The sequence below is a fragment of the Arvicanthis niloticus genome, chromosome 14, assembly GCF_011762505.2.
Source record: "Arvicanthis niloticus isolate mArvNil1 chromosome 14, mArvNil1.pat.X, whole genome shotgun sequence".
Taxonomy (NCBI): domain Eukaryota; kingdom Metazoa; phylum Chordata; class Mammalia; order Rodentia; family Muridae; genus Arvicanthis; species Arvicanthis niloticus.
The window spans coordinates 49,416,303-49,438,956 of NC_047671.1; the positions used below are offsets into that span (position 1 = coordinate 49,416,303).

The 22,654-nt window shown below is 47.4% G+C and overlaps 1 protein-coding gene across 1 annotated transcript; it reads right to left on the reverse strand.

Annotated features, from left to right (window-relative positions):
• Positions 1–3,924: 3,924 nt before the first annotated feature.
• On the reverse strand, positions 3,925–17,555 carry Dele1 (DAP3 binding cell death enhancer 1). The gene is made up of 13 exons (XM_034518442.2): positions 17,386–17,555; positions 16,587–16,701; positions 16,387–16,504; positions 14,155–14,302; positions 13,040–13,198; positions 12,700–12,788; positions 12,502–12,598; positions 9,692–9,834; positions 8,335–8,493; positions 8,162–8,254; positions 6,521–6,680; positions 5,299–5,520; positions 3,925–4,704 (listed from the first exon to the last, which is right to left on the reverse strand). The coding sequence occupies exons 1-12, from the start codon at positions 17,414–17,416 to the stop codon at positions 5,300–5,302; spliced, it is 1,533 nt and encodes a 510-aa protein (XP_034374333.1). The 5' UTR covers positions 17,417–17,555; the 3' UTR covers positions 3,925–4,704; position 5,299.
• Positions 17,556–22,654: the final 5,099 nt, after the last annotated feature.

A 22,654-nucleotide genomic window follows, 5' to 3' on the forward strand; every position in this document is an offset into this window, starting at 1 on the left:
AGAAACACTAAACCAAGCCAGGCAGTGGTGACAAATGCTTTGATCCCAGCACTCAGGAGGCAGAGGTGGGTAGATCTCTGAGTTTGGGGCCAACCTGCTCTACAGTGCAAGTTCCAGGATGGCCAGGGTTACACAGAGAAACTGCCTCAAACAAACAAAAACAAAACAGAAGAACCAAACAGTAAACCATTGCATCAATCTAGTTCTAAAACTCCAGTCCTTGGACTCCTGCACACCAGACAGAACTTGGTGTATAAGCATTTTCATCTGAGCAGAAGATACAAAGCTCTCATCAGATTCCCAAGGAAACATGGGACATGTAAAGGTTTTTGCAGCATGGTCCTGAGACAATGAACATTCATTGTACACATGCAGTCAGAACGCTGCACTACTTCAACTTTTCATGAGAGTGGAGGATGACCTTGAACTCTTGATCCTGCTGACTCTACCTTCCAAGTGTATGACAGTCACAGTCAGGTCTCAACTCTTCATTTTAAAGCCAAGGCTATGGAAAGATGAAACAACAGGTGACTTGCACAGGGCCACACAGCAAGTTGGTGGCAAAGCTAGGGTCTGTGGTCAGGGATTTGGAATCTAATATAATATTCTACATCACAATGGGTTTTTATTTTGTTTTTTTTTTTTTGTTAACAAGGTATTAACAAGCAGTGGTGGTGCTTTTCTCTCTCTCTCTCTCTCTCTCTCTCTCTCTCTCTCTCTCTCTCTCTCACACACACACACACACAACACACACAAAGGCAGGGGTAGGAGGGCCTCTGTGAGTTGAAGCCATCCTAGTCTACAGACAGTCACAGCTACACAGAGAACACTGTTTCCAAAAACCAAAAGGAAAAAAACAAAAACAAAACAAACAAACAAACAAACAAACCAAAAAACAAACCAAAACCAGGGTCTCACTGCATAACCCCGGTTGGCTTGGTAGGCCAACCTGGGCTTGATCTCACCAAGATCTGCTTGCCTCTGCTTGCTGAATGAATGTAGGGAGTAAGAAGGGCATGTACCATCATCTCTGGCCACTTACATTTTAACTTTTATTATTTTTAGCAGGGTGGGTATGGGTGGGTGTAACCTAGGCTAACTTGGAATTTAACTGTATAGCCATGGACTTGGCAATTTTCCTTCAGCATCCTGAGTGTTGTTATCGGATGTGTGAGCTTCCTGGCTTCCATCACAGGTTCTTAACCAAGAATGTTTGGGCTTCAGGATCTATGAACAGCTAAAATGCACGCCGAGCCAGGATGGGATGTGGTTTCCTTTGGGCTGGAATAGTGCTGTCAACAGATTTCCAACATGGACTCTGGCTTCTCTAAGACTAAGGACCACTGCAGCCCTCTGAGTCCACCCTCAGCCTTCCCTGCAGAACCCAGAGAACTCCTGGGCAATGCTGTTTTGTTAGAGTAGGGGTGTGAGGTGGGGACTGGTGCTGTACCCCGCATCATGCATCCCTTCCCAGCACGCTGACACCAGCACTTTTCCCCGTGATAGGCTCTGAGTGAGGCGGTACAGATGGTGACAGAACTGGGTGTGCTGAACAAGAAGGTTACAGAAATTTCTTGACATCAGCCAAGATGTCAAAGCTGAGGCTTTGGACATTCTTGAAACAAGTTTCCACCAAGATGGGCTCTGTCTTCTGGGAGACAGACAGAGCAGGCGAGCCAGCAAGCACTCAGTTAAATGTCGTCTTAATTTGGAAAGCACAGAGGGACATTTTTTTTTTTTAATCAATAGTCAGCCGTTCTCCAGCACCAAGAGTGCAATGTGGTGCTCACTCTGCCTGGGGGCAGCTCAAATTGACAGGCAGACTGCCTGTCTGTCACCCAACTTCAGCTTGGCAGCTCACTGACCCTACCTCTCCTCCCGCTGGAACAAGAATGAGATGGCAGTGCTACCCTTGGGACTCTGGAGGGAACCAAATTCCCAAAAAAGACAGGATGGGGGAGGAGGGAGACAGCACAGGATCAACTTGGCACACCATACTTACCTGCCAAGTAGGTCAGCGTTATCTGGCTCCTCCTAAAAATGCTGTTTATACTATGAGGGCATGTATAAACATCACTCGATAAACTTGTTTGAGTCAGAGTTTCTCACTGTAGGCCTTGAACTCAAGGTAATCCTCCTGCCTCAGCTTCTTGCGTGCTAAGATTACGGACATAAGATACTACACTTGGCTATATTTTGTATTTCTTGGAAATTTTTAAGTCAAAAGTAGCATAGCGATCATAGAGAGAAGGGCATAGAGGAGAAAGGCATAACCATCCATCCATCCACAAAACAATTATTTAAAGCACCTACTATGTGTGGGCTTGTTGCCGGGCACAGAGTAGATGGGGTGCGTAAAATCACCATTTGTTGACTAAGCATTTGCTGAGCACCTACTAAATGCCCTGCACTATATTAGCAATGACGGTCTATCTAATGATCTGAATGGTTGTGTTCCCACCAGAGCATCATGGCTTCCTGGACAGAGAGAGCATCAGTACAGCTTTGCTCAGAGATCTCATGGCTAAGAAACTAGTTCCAAAGCTAGGCCTTGAACCTTGCATGCCCCAGGACCCAAGCCAAGCTGGCCCTGCTGTGGGGCCACCTCCCTATCATTCTCTCACAATTTTCTCTCAGGGCACAGATGAGTCAGTATTAGAATTTCAATGGCGGAAGCACAGCAGTTTTGGGTCTGTCGTGAAGCCTGTCCCCTGGGGCTGTACTGAGACTGCAGGGACTGTACAGCCTCGGTTTGTGTGCCACCCCCACCCTGCCCCCAATATCATTTCTAATGACTTCCACCCTGTCCTTTCCCCAGGCAGAGCTTCTTTCTGAGGCTGGAGAGGTTAGCACTACCCATACCAATTCGGGTACCCTCAGTCTGTGTTTAGTCCTGCAGGGACTGCGTGGGAGGGAGAACCTTGTTGCACCGTCACTGCAGGATACCTGGATCCACTGTCTGATGTGTGCGCGCAGTTGGGGAAGTAAGCGCAGTTGGGGAAGTAAACAGGGCTCAGGGGACCCAAATGGCCTCATTTGGCTGAGACTCCTGGGAATGCTGGTGTTGACACTTCTCAGGGCATCAGGAAGGCTCTGTGGCCTCAGTGAGGATCCTGTCTTATTGCAGGGCTTCTTGGAACTGCCTATGCTGTGTACCCTGAGTCTATAAAAAGAGGCCGTCTAGGGCCATGCTTCCCAACCTCAGCTGACCACAAAAACCTTTCTATTTATTATTTATTTTTGCCATAGAGGTTAGTGTACTGCAGGGCTTCAAACTCTGAACACAGAAACCTCACCTTGCATGGGACGCTACTCTGAGTGTCGGGACATGACCAGGTGCCCATGTCTAAGGAGCATGGTCTGAGGAAGGCAGTATGTAAGGTGTCCAGTGGGGGTGAGGACAGTGTATACAGCAACTCTGAGAAGGAAGCAGGAAGGGAGGCAGGCACTGGGGCCTTGGGGGAAAGAAGGTGCTGGAACACTGTATGTAGTTAAGGTCTCAGAAACTGAGAGAGAAAGGGATAGGAGGCAGCAGAAGAAAATACTTTCCCTCCCAAAGCCATCTTTGAACTGACCATGCTGGCCAGACAGGCAAACAGCTGCTGGGGGAGGTAGGGGTGCTGCTGGGGGAGGTAGGGGTGCTGCTGGTTCTCAGTTCCTCCCACGCACTACCCACAACCCCATTTCTGCTATTGAACTTGGGCTAATTTCCAGAAGCTGGGGAACAGCTATTCACAAATTCAGTAATTGGAGTCATTAGCGTTGACTCTGAAGTCATTTTTGTCTAAGTCTCTCTCTTGGAGAGCTTTTAAGACCCTTTAAATTGGTTAATGGAGAGTTTAGAGATGAGGACGGAGCCTCAGCTCAGCTTCCCCCTGCCCATCTCCCTGGCTTTCTCCAACACACTCAAGGGCAAGACCGAGAGATAATCCACCATCTGTTTTATTAAACACTTGTATATCCCTACCTGACCTTTCCAAAAAAGGACTCATGGTCTCCACTCTCTGGCTCCAAGACTCCAGGTGCCTAATCTCCACTGATCTGCAGGGTGATGATGTTTTCAAATAACACTGCAGTATGGATTGGTAGACCAGAAGTCTGGGCTGGAGTCATGTCAGCTTTGATCCTCATCTTGACCTGGTGATTCGTCTTCCTCCTCCTCCTCTTCTTCTTTTGCTTTTGTGTGTGTGTGTGTGTGTGTGTGTGTGTGTGTGTGTGTGTGTGTGTGTTGGTGGTGGTGGTGGTGGTGGTGATTTGAGACAAGGTTTCTCTGTGTAACAGCCTTGGCTGGCCTGGAACTCACTTTGGAGACCAGGCTGGCCTCTCTGCCCCGAGTGCTGAGACTGGGTATGTGTCACCATGCCCAGCAGCCTGGCGATTCTTAAGGCCATGGAACTGTGGGCACCAGTCTGTCTCTGGGAACCTAAGCAAGGAGAGTAAGGTTCTTTCGGCAGTGACACGGCTGCACCTCAATCCTTTAAGGCAGGAGCCTTGAGTCTACAACTGAGGAAACATGGCAGAAATCCAGTCACTGCTTCCAGGTGGCACAGCCAGAGCCTGGGTCTTTACACACGTTCCTCTTCTTTATGGTGCTGAGGAGGTACTGATGGTTTCTGGGAAGGTAAGTAGCTAACTGGCCTCTTCTTTGGGACTCAAATTGTGATATCTCTGAGAACTCTCAGGCTTCATCTTTAAGGAGGAGGTCTGAAAAAAAGTCAAGCAGACATATGCAAGCTTTCAGGCGGCCTCTCTTCCACATCAAAGATGAAAATGACTGTGAACCCATTGGGGATGAACGAGGCGAGAAGACTGGCACTATCAGGATTTCCCAAGCCTCAGCTACTCGTGGAAACGTCTTCATTCTTTTGCCATTATATATTAAACATGTTACTAAAGCAAAGCATCTTGATTAGACGCCATCATATAAACTATTAGGGGCATGCACACACCCGGGGTTGTTGGCAAACTATGGTATGGTCTAAGGTGAGGAAACGAAGGCACAAGAACAGAGGTTAGTTATTTGCTCAAAAACAAAGGTGAAGGTGACAAACAGGGGGTCTCTAGGGTCACTGAATAAATATTTTTGCTGCATTTGAGGCTTACATGGGAGGAGGCCCAAGACTCAAATGGAGAAAAAACCAAAGTCACCGATTAGCCATGCACTTGAAATAGGTGGGTGCCTGAGCACCAACAGGAATTGCTACCCTAGGCCATACTAACAGCCAATCTCTGCCAGGCAGCCTCCAGTCACCCTCTTCTTAGCCCCCCAGGCACAGCCAGGGCTGCATTTAATCTCACCTTAGCCGAAACCTAGTCTTACGAGACTCCTTTCCAAGGACGGTATAGCCGTACTGGGGCCTCCATGGCTGGCTCCAAGATGGCCACTTCTGCAGAGGAGGCCGAGGTTCCCTGTGCTTGAGGCATGAGGGAGGCCTGAGGTACCAGCCAACAGGGTGTTCAGGCTACAGAGGGAAGGGCTGGAGAAAGACTTCAGTCCTGTCGTAGCTAGGTGGCTGGGCCCTGAGGCAACAAAAAGAGATGACCGCAATGCTTAATCATCAGTTCTCAGATGAGGGGTTGGGGGGAGTGGTAGTGGAGGGGGGCTTTGCCTGTTTGTTTGATTGCAGCAGGATCTCTACATAATACTGCCTGTCCTGGAACTCACTATGTAGATTATACTCAGAGATGCGCCTGACTCTGCCTCTGGTCCTCGGATTAAAGATGTAATCCACCTTGCCTGTAGGGCAGGGTCTTCTTAATGGACCTGAGTCCCCTCAAATTTCTTTCCTTTTCCGTTTTTTAAAGATTTATTTATTACATATAAAGCATTCTGCCTGCATGTATGCCTGCAGGCCAGAAGAGGGCACCAGATCACATTATAGACGGTTATGAGCTACCAATTAGTTGCTGGGAATTGAACCCAGGATCTCTGGAAAAGCAGACAATGCTCTTAACCTCTGAGTCATCTCTCCAGCACCCCTTTCCTGGAATTTGTAATGGGCCCCAGCCCCAGTAATTCAAAAGTGAGCAAGGCTTTCACTGCCCCGGAAAGGTAGCTCAGCTGGCCTCAAGACATTGGCTCTCCTAAAAAGTTGACAGCAACCATCATTTACTGGTTTATTGACCACTTACTGTGTGCTATACTCTGCTGCGATTTTTTTTTCTAAGGCAGTTTCTTGCTGTTACCCAAGCTGACTGGGAATGTATGCCTCAGTATCTCTAATGTGGCTCCTGGCATGCACCACCATGACTAGTGTGCTAAGCCCTTTATTTCCCTTGAAATTTAGTGCTTACAACAAGCTAAGGAGTTAATCTCCACTGTTCCTCTGATTGTTAGAGAAGAAACTAAGGACGAAAGGCATGGAATTCTAGTTCAGTGTCAGCAGACACGTTTACTTGACTCTGAAAGCTGGACTTCTAACTACTGCTAGGACCAGGACTGACAAGGAGACCTGGGGCTACTGCCCTCTTTTGTCACAGGCATTAAGTTTGAAAGGAACCAGGCCTTGCCTTGTATTACCTGCTGCTTCTGCATTAAAGAGGGTTCGAAGCCTCTCCTGGGCAGGCTCATTCCCCATGGCTGCAGACCGCTGGTAGCACTTCACAGCCTCTCCCAGACTCCTCTGTACACCAATGCCCTTCTCATAGCAAATGCCCAAGTGGAATCTGCTCTGAGAGTCCTAAAGAAGAAGTCAGACAAACTGAAGAACTGGAATGACCAGCCAGGACTGCGGTGGAGTCAGGCAGGCACACTGGGCCTTCATCCATGCCGTCTGCTACATTCCAAGCTCCTCAACCATGAAATGCTAGAGGCCCAGTGCTTGCCTAAGGAGTTAGGTTCCTCTGCCCAGAGAGATTCCACACTGGCAGCGTGAAAGCTCTTGTAGGGACTGGATGAAAAAGACTGCAGAAGGGTTCAGCCCTAGATGGGCAGGAAAGCGAACAGCAGGCCAGCCTGCAGGGAGGTTTCCCAAAGTCAGGTCTGACTCCCTGAATAAGCCTGAGAGGACTGCAAAACAGAAACAACAACACAGGCATGTCTTTGTCAGAGGCTTTGCCCCTTGCCTGTGGCTCTGGCTCTCTCTCCTCACTGACATGATGCTCCTCTTTGAGACAGAACAAGTATCTAGCCTTCTGGACTTCCAACCTAGGTGCCTAGTTTCCTCACCTATGGAAAGAGGTAACAGAAGCACTGCCTGCTTAGGTTGTCACTATGTGAAAAACGCTTAGGTCAGTGCCACTAGCAACAGATTCCCTTCTGGCTACGCACCACACTGAGCTCTCCTCCCTTACTAGAGAGCTCTTACCATGGTTAACAAAGAGAAGCAGTGGTGCCCTATGCAGGGAAAAGACACTGTGCCCGCTGCCTGCTCCAATCCACAGCTCCTGTCCCCTGTAGGGGCCACTTTGAACATGCATACTGATCCAATACAATGGAGGACTCCAACTTGGCATTTCACAGTGATGAAAAAGCTCTGAGACTGTCTATACCAAAACAACTGTTTTCACTTAGTGCTCCTGAAATCCAAGAAATCCCTTCCCTGGCAGTCTTCATCAACATCCCATGGAACCAACGCCCCATGGAACAAACTGGGTAATGCCACTTGAATGACAACGCCCAGGTCAGACAACTAGGTAGCCCTCTCTCCCTTTGTGTCTGACGTCCCCACCATGATGGCTAGTTAGTCATGGGCACAGCTCCCAGGCAGCTCTCTCATACCTGTCACCTTGGTCTGATACTCCCACCAGCCCTGTGAAGTAGCAGACAGCAGACAGTTAAGGTGGGCATTTTATGCTTGTTTTAAAGGTGATGAAGCAGGTTTGAATCAAGAAGTGATAGATGGCCAGATGTGTGGTGCATGTGTAGTTAGCAGCCCCGGTGTCTGGTAGAGAGGAGCCCTGCTGTGCCACACTCCAAATGAGAGCAAGTATTCCCACCTCAGCTGAACAGTCTCCCCACCTTTAACCTCAGCACCCTAGCAGCCCTGTCCAAGGTCACAGAGTGGAGCAATGGAAGCCATGACATTATTGATCAGCATTATTGATAGGATTATTGAATCAGCCCAAAGGCTCCCAGAAAATATATCATAAGCTCAGAGCTCAGATTCAGTTTCCAAATCCCTGTTCTTACATGTATGGACCAAAGGCTTCATATACGTACCCCATTGCTGGCTGCCAGCCAAAGGTATTTTACAGCTCTCTGTTCATCCAGGTATGGCTCCTTGGTAAAAAGCACCCCAAGGAAAGCTTGGGCCTGTTGGGGAGGAATGACAAGGCATCTTGGTCACTTTCAGGCTCTGACGTGTCACTTACAGCCCCACCAGTGGCACTCACCTCTGTCAAGCCAGAGTCTGCAGCCTGCTTCAGCAGAGAGACTGCCCTGTCTCGATCAGGGTCTGACAAAGAGCCTGTACTTTGCAACAGGCACCTGGCATAGCGGTACTGAGCCAGGCTGTGGCCCTGGATGGCAGCCAGGTGGTAAAAGAGGATAGCCTGGGTCAACAGGAGAGATAACCAGATTGCAGATAACTTGCCTCTTTCTTTGAAATTTTAAAAATCATTCAAATAAATATATAATAATTATGTATTAGTCAGGTAAATGCTGTTAAGTCAAAATTTAAAAGCAGAAACCCAAAAGGCAAATATAAAACCCCCAATATATCCAGCCTCCTACAGAGCATTAGGCTTTTTGCTGGTGTTTCTGATCTGCTGTCTTTTTGAGAGGGGGGGTCTTGATATAGCGTTCTATATCAACAGGCCTGTTACTATCTCAGATTGTAGATTACTAGAGCTCAGATTGGCCTCAAATGTATGGAAATCTTCCTGCCCCAGCCTCCAGAGGGATGGAATTATAGGTATGTATTACTATGGTCAATTAAGACATTCTTTATTAAAATGTTAGTGTATAGGCTTCCGAGTTTTTTCCCATGGATAAGTTACACCCATTGCACACTATGTGTAAAATTACACTACACATGTAGGATTGTATACGTCTATATATATTACATATATATGTGCATGTAATTTTATATATATAAAATTTTTATTTTGTGTGCATGGGTGTTCTGCCTGCATGTATGTGAACGCACCATGTTTGTACAGTGCCTGTGGAGGCCAAAGAGGATGTCAGATCTCCTGAAATTGGAGTTATAGATGGTTGTGAGCCACCATGTGGGTGCTGGGAATTGAACCTGGGTCTTCTGAAAGAGCAGCTAGTGGGCTTAACTGCTGAGCCATCTCTGCAGCCTTTACATGTTTATGTATGAGAATACACTCATACAGTGAAAGAGACGTTAACAGTACACTTTGAATGTCTTTGCCTGTCGATTTAGATCTGACATATCATTACTATGGTCCCAAGACATAAAAGAACATTAAGCTGATTCTCCCCATTTCTTTCTCATACAGCTCAACAAAATATTTTACATATGACACCCTTGCATATCTATCTTTCTGTCTTAAAATTAATTTCTTTATCAGGGCATGAATCTAGGCTCTGGGACTACAGTTGCAAAGAAAGGCAAAATGTCTGTGCCCCCTGAATTCTGAGTACAGTTCTGTAAGTAAGGAATATCTTACTTTGGAATCACAGCTTGGTTCCAACAGAGCCAGGGAGGGAAGTGGAACTATGAATCTCTTCTGCTTATTGCTCATTTTTTTGAGCTTACTGGGCCTGGGGATGAAACAGTACCTTGCTGAGGTCCCTGGGGGTGCCTCTGCCATGCTCGAGACACAAGCCCACATTGTACTGTGCTTTGCTGTAGCCACGGTCTGCGGCTTTCTGGAAGTAGGAGAAGGCTGCCGTGTAGTCCCCCTTCTTTATGTTCTCTGTCCCTGTAGGAAAGCAAGGCACAAACAGTTCCCACAGAGACCTTCTACACCCTCAACCACACCCTCGTGACTGCTCATCTCCTCCCAGAATCCCCCTTTTTTTTTCTCCAAGTGTGCAATATTTACTTTTCCAGTTGGCTCACTTGGGGTAAAGGTCAGGGGTTGGGTGGCAGAGATGCTCTGTTGGCTTATCTGGCCAATAGTTCTGGTTGCCTTTTGGGAACAATCCGCCCCCCCACCCCCACCCCTGGCTGTCCATCAATATGCCTGTGCTTGTTCCCACCAATGAGACTTTGTCAGGGGTATGAATCTTAATCAGGGTGACAAGATTCTCACAGAGAGGAAAGAACCCGTAAAGTAATTCTGACAGCAGCGACCTTGAAACACTATCGGTGCTGGCCCCTGGGTCTCAGGAATGTCCTTGATTCCTGTCCCCCTGAGGCTCAGTAGGTCAAGAGATCCCAGCGATTCTTGGGCTTACGTTAGTCAGAGAGGGTTTCCATGGTGCACTGGAACCCCACAGGTGATCCTGCTCAGATAGTCTTATGAATCATGAGGAGCCTTAGCAGAATATGGCCCACTGCCTGACTGACATGCAAACCCCAAAGCCAGGCCCTTTGCTTTGTCCAGGCATTAAGGAACAAGGTAGGACTCTGTCAGTTTTCATCTTTCAAACTGACTCCTGCCTGAGACTCTGTTCTGCCAGGCCTCCCGTGGTTTCTGTTCTAGAACCTTCAGACCACACTTGGGGTTTAAACTCTTTTTAGCACTTTCCTAATATACCAAACCTTTGTCTACAGACACAGCTGCTACAAAAGAATAAGCCCTGGCTCCTCAGTTATACTGTAAAATCCTCCAGGCAGGCAGAACAAGACCGGAGAAGTAATTTCGCATGGGATGAAAATTCTACATAAATGCAAAATATGATTATAGCTTGTGCTGCCTTTGTGCTCTGCCACAGGGCTCAGCACTTGCTGAATAAATGAATAAATGAATGGAGGAATGGGCACGAGGCTTCTGAGAAGAACCTGCTCCTTCAAATCACAAAAAGCCGCACTCCGTCAGCAAGCAGAGTTACAGTCACCTCTGTCCAGAGTTCACCGATCCCCATGTCCTTGGGAAGGAGACACAAGGGGCAGAAGAGGCCACCTGTTCACCAGTAACCTGGATTCCTCTACAACTCTGGTCTCTGCTTCCTCTAGCCATGGCTAAGCCCTCAGCACATCTTGCTTCGTTCTCAGCACGTCTTCCTGCCTGGTCTCCCATTTCCCTTCTGGCCCACGTCAATCCATGCTGCTCTGTAAACAGCCACACAGATCACATGACCACCCTTCTTCATGCTTCAGTGGCTTTATGTCTTACTTATAATCCCTACTCTCTTCCTTACGTGATCTGGCTCCTGCCTGCTTCTCTGACGTCGTCATCTGTCTATCCTTTCTAAGGATAAGTTCCAGCCACACTTTTATACCCTAACAAGTAAAACTCAAGGCTGCTTCAGGACCTTGGCTCTCACTTTTCCCTCTGCTGGAAAGCGTTCTCCAGACGGGAACAAAAGTAGCTTGCTTTTGTCAGCCAGGTTGAGCTCAAGGGTCTCCCTTCCGGCATACTTGTACATGAAGAGTTGTCATCACTTGCCCAAGTTACTAAAACAATTTCTTCAAAACATTTGTCATCTGAAATTCTTTTCATTTGCCAGATTACTGTTTTTCTTTTTTGACCCAGGGCCTCACTATGTAGCCTTGTCTGTCCTGGAACATACTACATAGGCTGGCCTCACCAGGCTGGCCTCAAATTCAAAAGATCTGCTTGTCTCTGCCTCCAGTGTGTGGGGATTGAAGTTGTACAGCACTATACCTGTCCAGTTTACTATTTGTTATCCTTCAGCTCACAAGTGAACACCATGAGAGTAAAGACCATATCTCTAGGACATATCTCTAGCAAATGGTGTACATACAGTAAGTATTCTCTGAACGAGCCCCGGCCTCTCGCCCACTCAACTACTAGACCCTATCAGGTGCTGCTGGGAATTCAGAGATTCACCTTAGATGTCTGGGGACAGGAGCCAAGTTACCAGAGAACCAGGACAAATTGCTGAGTCATGTGCCGTTCCTAGATTTAATAAAGGTTTGTTTCCATGATGCACTTGGGGCCTGCTGCAAACTGCAGGAGCCTGCTCTTTTCTAAACATGGCAGAGAATGCTGGTTGTCCTCTAAAATTGTTTTCTACTGCCTACACAGGACAGAATTCTCAAGGAAGCACACGGCCATCTGACTGAAGACATTTCTCAGCCTCCTCTGTAACAGATGGCCTATAAGTCTACCTTGTGGCTTATGTATCTCCATAAAGGACTACTTCAAGGTCATGCCCTTAAAGGAAAGGAATGGTCTTCTAGCTTACTGTGTCCTTCCTCTCAGATGCCAAGAATATATACAGGAGGGCAGACACCAGAGTGACTAAGACAGAACTCAAGACAACGGCTAGTTTTAGAATGGCTGAACCTTTATGAGCAAGGATGGGTTCGTGACCTCACTGAACAACCTTGGTTCAGTGCCACATCTAGTCTACCTACCCAAGAAGATACACCTCTTGTTTTAATCACTCTGTGCTCTGCTTCCCACCCACCCTTTCCATTTCCTCATCCCCCTTCCTTGAGGTAGGGAACCAGGTACCCAGGACGTTGAAAGCGATGGCTACACTGAGCTGAAAAAGTTGCTGGATGGAAGTCACAGCCTCCTCCAGAGGAAGAGCTTTGGGCTTGTCTTGTTCCTGGAGAGGAAAGAGAAAGCAGCATCAAGCTATGGTTCGCTTGGATCTCTACCCGCCCCAAGAGTGGAGTAGGCATCCAGGGTACCAAACTTGGACCATACATTTTTTCCTCCAGGGGGATGGGCCTCGGCTGCCTTTGCCTGGGATGTGAAGTCCCTGCTAGCATGCAGGAAGCCAAAGTCACTGGGCTCTGCAAGGGAAAGGCCGATACCCAGGTGGTCAGAGAGAGAAGGGTGTGATATCTCCTTTCTCCCTGTCTGTCCTGTCTATGTCCAGTAACTCTCAGTCACCCCAGAAAGCAAGAGGCCTCAAAGGAATGACAACTGGTTACCTGGACATAGAGAGCAACAAAGGTCCATCTACCTACCCCTCCCACTTCTGTGGGTATTCAGTCCATCTGCAAGCCTCTCCCCGCTCTGTAGATATTAGGTGAGGTCGTACCTTCTTCAGGTAGGTTCAGAAGGCCAGGTCTCAGGGAGCTATCTGAAGGAAGGCACTGGGACGGAGCTGAGGGTTCTTCCTGGCCCAGTCTTGGTTCCCTGAGGCCAGTATTCCTGGAAACTGGGCAGTCAGGCCTGGGAAGAACATGCCTCCGAAGTGCTGGAGGGAGCCAGCAAGAGGTCACGTGAGAAAGGGATCAGTTTTGGGGGATTGGGGGGACACTTTCTAGTCAGTCTCTCTGAGATTCAGGAGGCCAGAAGAATAATTGTGAAACTTCTTAAGACACTTCTTCTTTCCTACTCTTCCTTTTCCACTTTGGCTGGCCTTCCTCTACAGGGATCTGTATTTATGCTGGCATCCTGCCCTGAGCACAAATCACTTGAATTCTCACAGTGGCAGGGAGTACCTACTTCAGTCACTATCGCAGCCTAGCATCCAACTCTCTGCTTAATGCTAACACTGACAATCTGCTATATAGGACAAGAACTTATACTCCAACCAATAATAACCAAGTTATACTATGTGCAAGGCACAGTGCTAAGTCCTTGATACATATCTCATTTGGTCTTGCCAAAGAATCCCTAAGTATCACTTGTTATTATTCTGATTTACAGATGAAGAAACTGAGGCACAGGGAGACTAAAACTGATTTCTTCAGGGACACAAGAGTAGTTAGTAAATAGTAGCTGTGGGATTTGAACTCTTAAAAATCCAACTCCAGAGCCTCAACCATGAGACTATAGGCTCTTTGAATACAACCCAAAATACATACTCAGTAGATGCAGTTACTGACAAGAGTGACCTAAGAGTGACCTGACTATAGAACTGAACCTAACTAGTTGAGGATTGGGCAGGAAGCCACACCCAGGGTCTAAAGCAGCCTAGGCCTTGGGGCTTCCTCTCTAGAAGGTGACAGAAGGACACTGAGGAACACTTAGGGGCAGTATGACCCACACCCAGTGTGAAAAGCACTTCCCCACTCCTCTTCCTGACTTTAGATAGGAAATGCAAGGAGCCGCTGATGGCCCTCTTCCTGAGGTGTAGCCAGAGATACTTCCTGGCCCAGAGAAAACTTCCAGCCTGCCCCAGTTGTACCTTGAGGACTGAGAACTCACAGGAGTGCGGATGCCACCAAGAAGAGGAGAGGAAGCGGGACAGGGGACTGTGCCAAGAGCAGTGTTCAGCTGGCTGAGGTCTTGCTACCAGAGGTGCGTGGAAGTGGATCTGCCTCGCCAGGTGCAAGGCCAGCACAGCCAGAGTGCCCTGGAAAGAAAGCAGTCCATCAGGAACACGGCCCTCGATGGTCATTCATCATCTGCCCTGTAGCCTTTCCTGACTAACAGGGGCAGTGCTACACCATGTACTTTCACAGCACTTGAGCCTGGCCTTTGGTGTTCTGTAGTCTGTCTCAATTATTCACTTAGGGTCTGTCACTTCTGTTTAGTTTGTAAGCAAGACAGAGGCAGGGCCCAATGACCATGCACATTCTGGGGTCCCTGGAGCCCAGGGCAGTGTTAAGTGAAAGTAGGTGCCTAAAAGAAATGCATATTGAATGCATGTGCCAGCAAGTGACAGAATAAAAGGGTCTAGGCAAGCACAGAGACGCTGTGGTAAGCTGGAGCTTAGCCTAAAATCCAGGGACAAGTCAAAACACCCAACAAAGCCACAAGAGCACACATGTACAACAGGAAGTTTGAAAAGGTGACACAGAACAGTTGAGCTAGCGCCTATCTCAAGGGCTGCTTGCTCACCCCTGTGCTGTGCTAGAGAAACCTCAATACTTCTTCATTGCTACAGGAACTATGCATCAGAGCAAACAAGACAGACACTGTCTGTATCTAGGACATAGATGTATATGGCATAAAATGCATGTCATTTGTAGCTTTTGTTGAAAAAGACAAAACCCAAAGGCACAGAGAAACAATAACCTAGCAATTATGCTAAACACCTAGAAGAAAACAAACCAGAGGGCTACACAGAGCTGGAGAAGAACGAGCGATGTAAAGCTTTCCCATGAGGCGATGGGTGAGCTGCAACCAGAAAGAAGAAAAGCAAGGCACCACCATTAGGAAGATGAGGTGACATATACATGGTGTTGGAGACAGTTGGTGCGCAGGCCCTTCCACATGGGTAGTGGTGATAGAACCTAGAGATGAAAACCTAGAGAGCTGTATGGTAGGCTACAACAGGCCTAGTTCCCTAACAGAATCAGTATGGCACTGACCTAGGGCTCAGATCTTTAACAGAATGGAAAAATACTCCCTCCTCTATGGTATACTCTGCCTCCAGTCAATAGAAACCTTGATAGCCATGTGTGTATCACAGAGACGTTCCATGTCAGCTTTGCTGATGACACCACATGGCAGGTTTAAAAAAAAAAAAAAAAAGTGAGGCTCTGAGTGGTCAAGTTGTTTACCCAAAGAAAAGAGCATGAAGTACCAGGTTGGGATGCAGAAGCCCTGAGAGTGATATGTGTACCCAATTCATTCAGAATACCTTATAGCTAGAACCTCTATATGGAACACTGCCTGCAGGGTCAAGAGACTGCCCTATGAGACCTAATGCTTGCTTTTTTGTTGTTTTTCAAGACAGGGTTTCTCTGTGTAATCTGGCTGTCCTGGCACCTACTCTGTAGATCAGGCTGGCTTCAAACTCAGAGATCTGTCTGTCTCTGCCTCTTGAGTGCTAGGATTAAAACCATTCACCAGTACCGCCCAGCATGAGATTTAATGTTTGTGATGCATCCCTGACCTTAAAGATCAAGTTCAGCAAATATTTATCGAGCAGCTATTATGCATTAGACTCTGAATTAGGTAATTCTACAAGATATACTTGCTGAAGTGACCATGTGGTACAGCTTGAATGTCAGGCCGGTAAAATCTGGTTCTACCACTTAAGAGCCATATGACCTCAGATATATTGCTAACATTCCAAAGCCTGGGTGTCCTTGTGTATGGAATGAAGGTTAAATCTCCCTTGTAAGATTTTTGTAAATATTAAATAAGATAATGTGCGTATAACAGTTCATGTTGGTAAGTCATGCTATCAGATATTTATTATCATTTGTGCTAACCTCCATGAAGGCAAGAATTATATTTTCCTTGTTCTCTACTCTGTCCCTAGTGCTTAGCTCAGAAGTGTTAAGTAAATGTCTGTCAAATGGAGAAGAATGGCAGAGGCTGGAGGATGACAATGTCTCTACAAACATGCTCAGGGTCACAGGCCTCACCATGTGAATACAGGTTAGCCTTGTTTCTAGACTAGGATGCTCTCCTAGTCTAGAATGGGAGATGCAAGCTTATTCTTATCTATGCTGAAGGTACAGGACAGGGCTGGGGAAGTCTTACCCATGAGATGGCATCCCGCAGAGTGTTTGGGGAGACATGAGCAGACATCCAATGGAAGGCATCTTTCCATCCACAGCACTTTGGGTCCCCGTTCCTCTTTGAACCGTGGGAACCTGATCTAGATGATGCAATTAGGGACTATTAAGTTCTGTACACATCGGGAACAGGAGATCACATGTGATGGAATGTCAGTCTCTTACCTGTCAAAGCTGAGCCTAGGGAGTGGTAGGGTAGTGGAGGTTGTCTGGGGCCCATCTGAACTGGTGGGTTTGGGTGTTACCCCTCGGAAACCAGGTCCCAGCAGGCGGGGAAGGGCTGTGGGGACAAGGGACAGTCACACCATCAGGGAGGGACTTAAGTAAAGAGGGCTTTCACAATCTTCCCTCTAGTCTTTGAGGAAGCCTTACCCTGAGAGCCCTGGAATCACTAATATCGTCTGTGCAGTATTAGTTGGAGATGGAACCCAAGACTTTCAACATTCTAGATAAGCCCTCTACCACTGAGCCTGCCCCTCTAGCCCTTGCAGTAGTTCTTAAACAAGAGTATAGACAGAAATCTTTAGCGTAGTGGGGATCCCAGGGTAGCACCACCCTCAGAACGAATAAAACAAGACCCTTGAGGACGTAGCATGTTTATTTTGAAAAAGTTCTCATGGAGTTCTGAAGGGTGTGGCTCCTTCTGTTCTAGAACCACACAGTCTCACTCGACTGAGCACGTGTCTTTAAATTCCTCCTCTTTCCATTGGCTTCCTTTATTTGACTCCTCCCTCTTAGAGCTCCACCCATTCCTTGGATCTAAGCTCCACCTTCTTCCCACTTTGTCCTACCACGTTTCAAATTCCGACGACTCCGGGCGCCAGAATGGAGCTTCGCTCCCTGTATCCGCCCTCCCCAGATCTAAGCCCACCCACTGCCGCTATGGCGGTCTTCCCGCGGATCGCGGCGCACTGTAGTTACGAGTCCATCGCCTGTTGGATCTCGTCTTGCAGATGCCTCCTACCTCGCCCCAGGATGCCTGTCAGGCGCCACATGTCGTAGCCAGCACCATAGGGCTTGCAGCTGAGGGATCGCGGCCCGAAGGACAGGACAGGGACCAGAGTGGCCGCTGCGCAGTCCCCAGCGGCCGAGTCCCCAGCCAGCCAATCAGCAAGGAGCCTTGCCGGAAGGATGACGCTCTAGGAAGGAAGTGGAGGATGGGGCGGGCTTGGCGCTGGCGAGGTGAGAGCTACAAGGACTTGAAGCGGGGCCAGGGCCAAGGTGTCGTCCTCCGTCGCCATTGTAGGAGCCGCGAGGGTGCGCGGATCCGAATGATGGCTGATTGGTGGACCGAATTACCCAGGGCAAGTTTTGCCCCCAGGTTCAAGCTCTGACCCGCTTTTTTCTCTTTACATTTAGGCTGTAGGCAGAGGAAATCCTTGCCAGCGGCCGGGCAAGAATTCCAGTGCAGTTAACAGTTAAAGGCCTTTTCGTCGCTTCGCAGCCACAAACGATTGTTTCCTTAGGAATCTCACCAGAAATACGTTTACAGGTGAAGGACATGTACTAAACCCCCTGCGGCGCCTGGTTTTAATTTTATTATATTGTAATTCCATACTACGAACCATCCTATAAGTTCACTTAACAGAGAGAGAGAGAAACCGAGTGGTTCTTAGCAACCTTTTACTATGTAACTTAACCACCAAAGAGGTATCTGGCTAACGCGGCAGCTTTCAAGGAGTCCGTATTTACACGTTGTATTGCTTTTGTTTCCCTGTGTGCCTTCCACGCCTCGAGTATGCCTATGTTAAAGTTATCTTCAATAAAGCCTCAAGCTCTTCACAGTGGCTAGTCCTGAAATTCTTTTTAATCCTCTAAACCAGGAATCCTGGTTTGGCCTGAATCAAAGTCCCTAAAAAAATTATGGAGAACTCAGGCTGCTGAAGGTAACAGGGTAGCAGGTAACAGGGTAGCGCTATTTCCCTGGCCGTGCTGATGTTCTGTTGCCTGGGCCTCTGTGCAAGGATAGGATCAGCTGGAGTAATCTTGACTCCCCGTTTCTGTTCCCACAGGCTGAGGCTTTTGAGTGGCTGCTCTTTTCAAAATACCTAAGGATTCACAGGCCCTGGTCAGTCTGAGCTGCGAGTTCAGTTTCAGCCGATGGTAGTTTTTGTAAACCAGCCCCACTTTGAGCACTCTGGAGTCCTATGAAAAAAAAAAACTGTAAGGTGTTCAGACTTCCTCTCTCCTTGCCCAAGTATGTGACTTTTAGGTGGGTGGAAGTGTCTGGGATAAAGGAGGACTGGGTGTACCTAGTCTTAGCCCCAGGCATGTGGTGTGAAAGTTGTGTTTATCTGTAAAACACTCTCAAGCCATATGTCAGCCACCGTTCTAGGCCAGGAGAAGACAGATTGATAAAGAGCATTTGTGGTCTCCAAAAATACATGGCTCCGGTACATTAAGAGTAGGGTGTGGTGACATAAGGCTTTAGAAGTGGAGACAGGAGGATCGTTAGTTCAAGGTTGTCCTCAGCTATATAGTTCTAGGCCAGCCTGGAATACATGAGATCCTATCTCAAGAAAAAAAGTTAAAAAAAAATTAAATAAATAAAATAAAATCTGACACAGGCTTATAGCTCTAGGAGTGGGGAGGCTGAGATAGGAGGATCTCAGATTCAAGCCATCATGAGTCCAGGCAATTCTGAGCTTTATAGTGAGATCCTGTCTCAGAAAGAGAGAAGAGTTTGCAGGGCTGAAGCTGTAGTTCAGTGTCAGAGGCCAGGTCAGTCTCTAGCACTGACGAAGAGCAGATGGGCTCTAGTCTCACAAATGCCTGCTGTCTGATTTCCTAGCTTTGTTAGTGTTGCAGGATTCTTAAGCACACTAAGCCTGTTATCTGAAAAGTAGGGAAAAACAATATCTTGTGCCGCTGCGAGAGTCAAAACAACATAAATGCCTACATAGGTCCTGCAACATAGGAAGTGCCCAAGAAATATAAACTCGTATTAATTATAGTAGTGGAAGGGGTGGGCAGGGAACCGGAAATGGCATTTTAATAGAAGCATGAGCAGTGGGGGGAGATGTATCATGGAAGGATTCAGACGTATAGTTTGCATTTGAGTTGGGCCTTGAAACACAAGTTTATCGGGAGAAGGGGAAAGGCATTGTAAGCAGAGGAGACCTAATGAGAGTCCAGAAACGTGAATGTGGGGAACTATGCAGAAACGTTCTTGGGGAATTGGGACATCTTTCGTAGTCCATGTGCTGCCTGAAATAAACCCACAAGTGTGCTGGCTTGGCTCTGTTCTCCTGGGACTCCTGTGTTCTCCTTCCTCTCAGCCTGTCTCTAGTTGGCTTCCTTCCGCAAGGCTCAGCCGGATCTCAGGTCTGCAATGAAGACTCCCCAACTGCGGGAGCCTCACTTCTCTGCTTTTCCCAATCCCTGGAGCACTTAATTTTTACTACATAGTTTAGCACTAATTATATGTTGTCCTGTTATTTAATTATCTCATCTGTGTAAGTGTAGTCTCCCCAGTTCACTCCCTCAGGGCAGGGGTGGCATCTTCCCATTTTATGTCCCACACGGGACTTAACCCAAGCCGTCAGCCCACAAAATATGTTTACACAGCGTCTTTTAACCACACACAGCCAGAAGAACCAGACCCTACTCATGGAATTACTGATTTGAGCAAAATACGTGTTCATTCTACATATTTTCATTTAGTTTCCAGCCTGTGTGAATTTAGTTGAAGAGGTCTGAGAGGGAGAATAATGTACTTGCTCCCATTTACAAAATGGTGTTATGTCCAGGGGTGGTGGCACACACCAGTAATCCTAACACTTGGTTGACTGAAGCAGGTGGATTGAGAGTTGAAGGTCAGACAGATAATTAGTAAGACACTGTCTAGAAGGCTTCATCACATGACATGGCTTCACAACTCATCATGGCTGTCACATCTATGAACTCAGAAGCTGTGGTGACCTGCATGAGAGCAAGCCAGCTCAAATTCTGATAGAGTTGAGAGGTATTCTCCAGGCTCCACCCCTTCTTTGAGGAAGTGCTGGCATTTGATCCCTGCTGGGAGAGGGATAATTGTTGTATTTTTGAGGATGTGGTTCCTGATGGGTTTCCCATGCACCAGGGGGAAGGAAGGAACATTATTTCCCCCCATCCCAACACCCCCCCCCAGAATCCTGTGAACATCAAGAGACTACTTCATGTGAATTGTGTGGAGGTCTCTGGAATCCTCACATCCATTCACTTGCTCAGTGCAACCCACAGGAACACTGTTGGAGCGACTCGGATTTTTGCCCGAAGTCATCAGCCACTTTCTTCTGTCCTCACACTCTGTTTTTGGATCGTGGCCCACAGTCAAGTTAATTCAATCCTTCTACAAAGACCAACTGTTGTCATTAAGAACCTATTGTCTAGGTACCAAGTAAATCACTTCTCGTGATGTGTATACCAGCCATTCTGTTCCCACAACAGGGAGTATTGTAGACATTTGTTGTTGCCTTTATTTTTGTAGACATTTTAAATTTGTACTAATCAAGTTTATGAGAGTTTATTCAGTGCTAGAGAATGCCCAGAGTATTTAACAACTTTTTAAAAAAATGCATGTGGCCCACTATGGTGGCACAGGCCTATAACCCAGCACTCAGGAGGCTGAGGTAGGATTGTCATGAGTTTGAGGGCAACCTAGTCTACATGGTGAGTTATAGGCGGCCTAGGAGACCCAGTCTCAACGGCAAAGCAGACTAAAAGAGCTTGTTTATACAGTGGGCAGCAGTCAGTGAAGAGATGTATATGGTCAAAGTGCTACACACACACACACAGAAGGCAGAGGAGAAAGAGTAGGAAGAGAAGGAAGAGGAGTTGCTGTCACTGTCACCCTATATGGGGCTCCTGCACAGCCTCTACTGTAGAATCTGCTGGTCACCAAAGGAGTTTCCTAACCTCATGGCCTGGTGTCATGTTTAGGACTGAGTGCTCAGCCGTAAATGATCACCTTCCAACCCCTAAAGCTTAGGGAGACGTCAGAAGAGGAGGCAGAGAGAATGTAAGAGCCAGAGGACGGAAGGGATGCTGTGAAATGCTGACATGTGACAATGTCTTCAGACATGACATGGTTGTCACATTCATGAACTCTACGGTTACAGGCACAAGAGCAAGCCAGCTAAAATTCTGATAGAGCTGAGAGAGGTGCTCTCCAGGCCCCACCCCTTATTTGAGGAACTGTTGGCAGCTGATACCTGCTGGGAGAGGGGAAATGCTCTCTTGAGGATGTGGTCACCTGTGGGCCGTCCCATGCATGCTGTGTACACAAGGGCAGTGCTAATTTAACTCTGGGCTATCAAAGGAAAAAGAGTTGAGGTTGAAAAGGAGATGTTCTGGGAAGATACAGCGGAAGTTGGAGAGGGAAGTAGGCAGTGTGTACAAGTGTACATGGTCATATTGCATTGTACACATGTATGAAATTCTCAAGCATAAAGATAATTTATAAAAACAGAAGGATATGGGCCCTACCCTCACTGAGGAAACAACATAGTAGTGCAAACAAAGCCAACAGGCAATTAAAGTACAGATTGGCATTTTAGTTATTTATTGCAGCACAACAAATACTCCAGGTTTTTATGGCTTCACACAGTCATTATTTTCCTCGAGTTCTGTAAATTGATGGGGCTCGCCTGGGTGATTGCTGGTCTCACTTGGAGTCTCTCACGAGGCTGGAGTTAGATGGTGTCTGGAACCAGAATCATATGAAGACCACTGAGGCTACAGAAAGGCTGGGCATCTTCTGCATGGAGTCTCAGGGCCTCTTGACTCCAGATGGCCTCTCCATCTGGGCAGCTGAACTTCTTACATCATTGCTCAGAGGGTACGAAAGTAGAACTGCTGGGTGTCTCAAGAACTAGACCTACACTGTTTCCCTTCTGCACTCTGTTGGGCAAAAAGAGTTAGAGAGCCAGCTCTAAATTAGCATAGAAGAGAAGACACTAGCCCATGAGTGTAGGAAACTGTCTTTTGGTGACCAGCAGATTCTACAGTAGAGGCTGTGCAGGAGCCCCATACAGGGTGACAGTGACAGCAACTCCTCTTCCTTCTCTTCCTACTCTTTCTCCTCTGCCTTCTGTGTGTGTGTGTGTGTGTGTGTGTGTGTGTGTGTGTGTGTGTGTGTGTGTAGTATCTGTGTGGTATAGAGGGATAAATTGGATCCAGGAAAGAGGTCAAGTCCTCATTGTCACCCTGTCCCTTCTCAGCCAGCAACCTCATATTACCTCGACATTAATACC

Coding starts and splice junctions, on each gene's coding strand:
- Dele1 (XM_034518442.2), bottom strand. CDS start 17,416: ATGTGGCGCCTGACAGGCATCCTGGGGCGAG. Junction 16,505..16,586: donor CCTAGGCTCAGCTTTGACAG/GTAAGAGACTGA, acceptor TGCATCATCTAG/ATCAGGTTCCCACGGTTCAA. Junction 12,789..13,039: donor TCTGAACCTACCTGAAGAAG/GTACGACCTCAC, acceptor TTTCCCTTGCAG/AGCCCAGTGACTTTGGCTTC.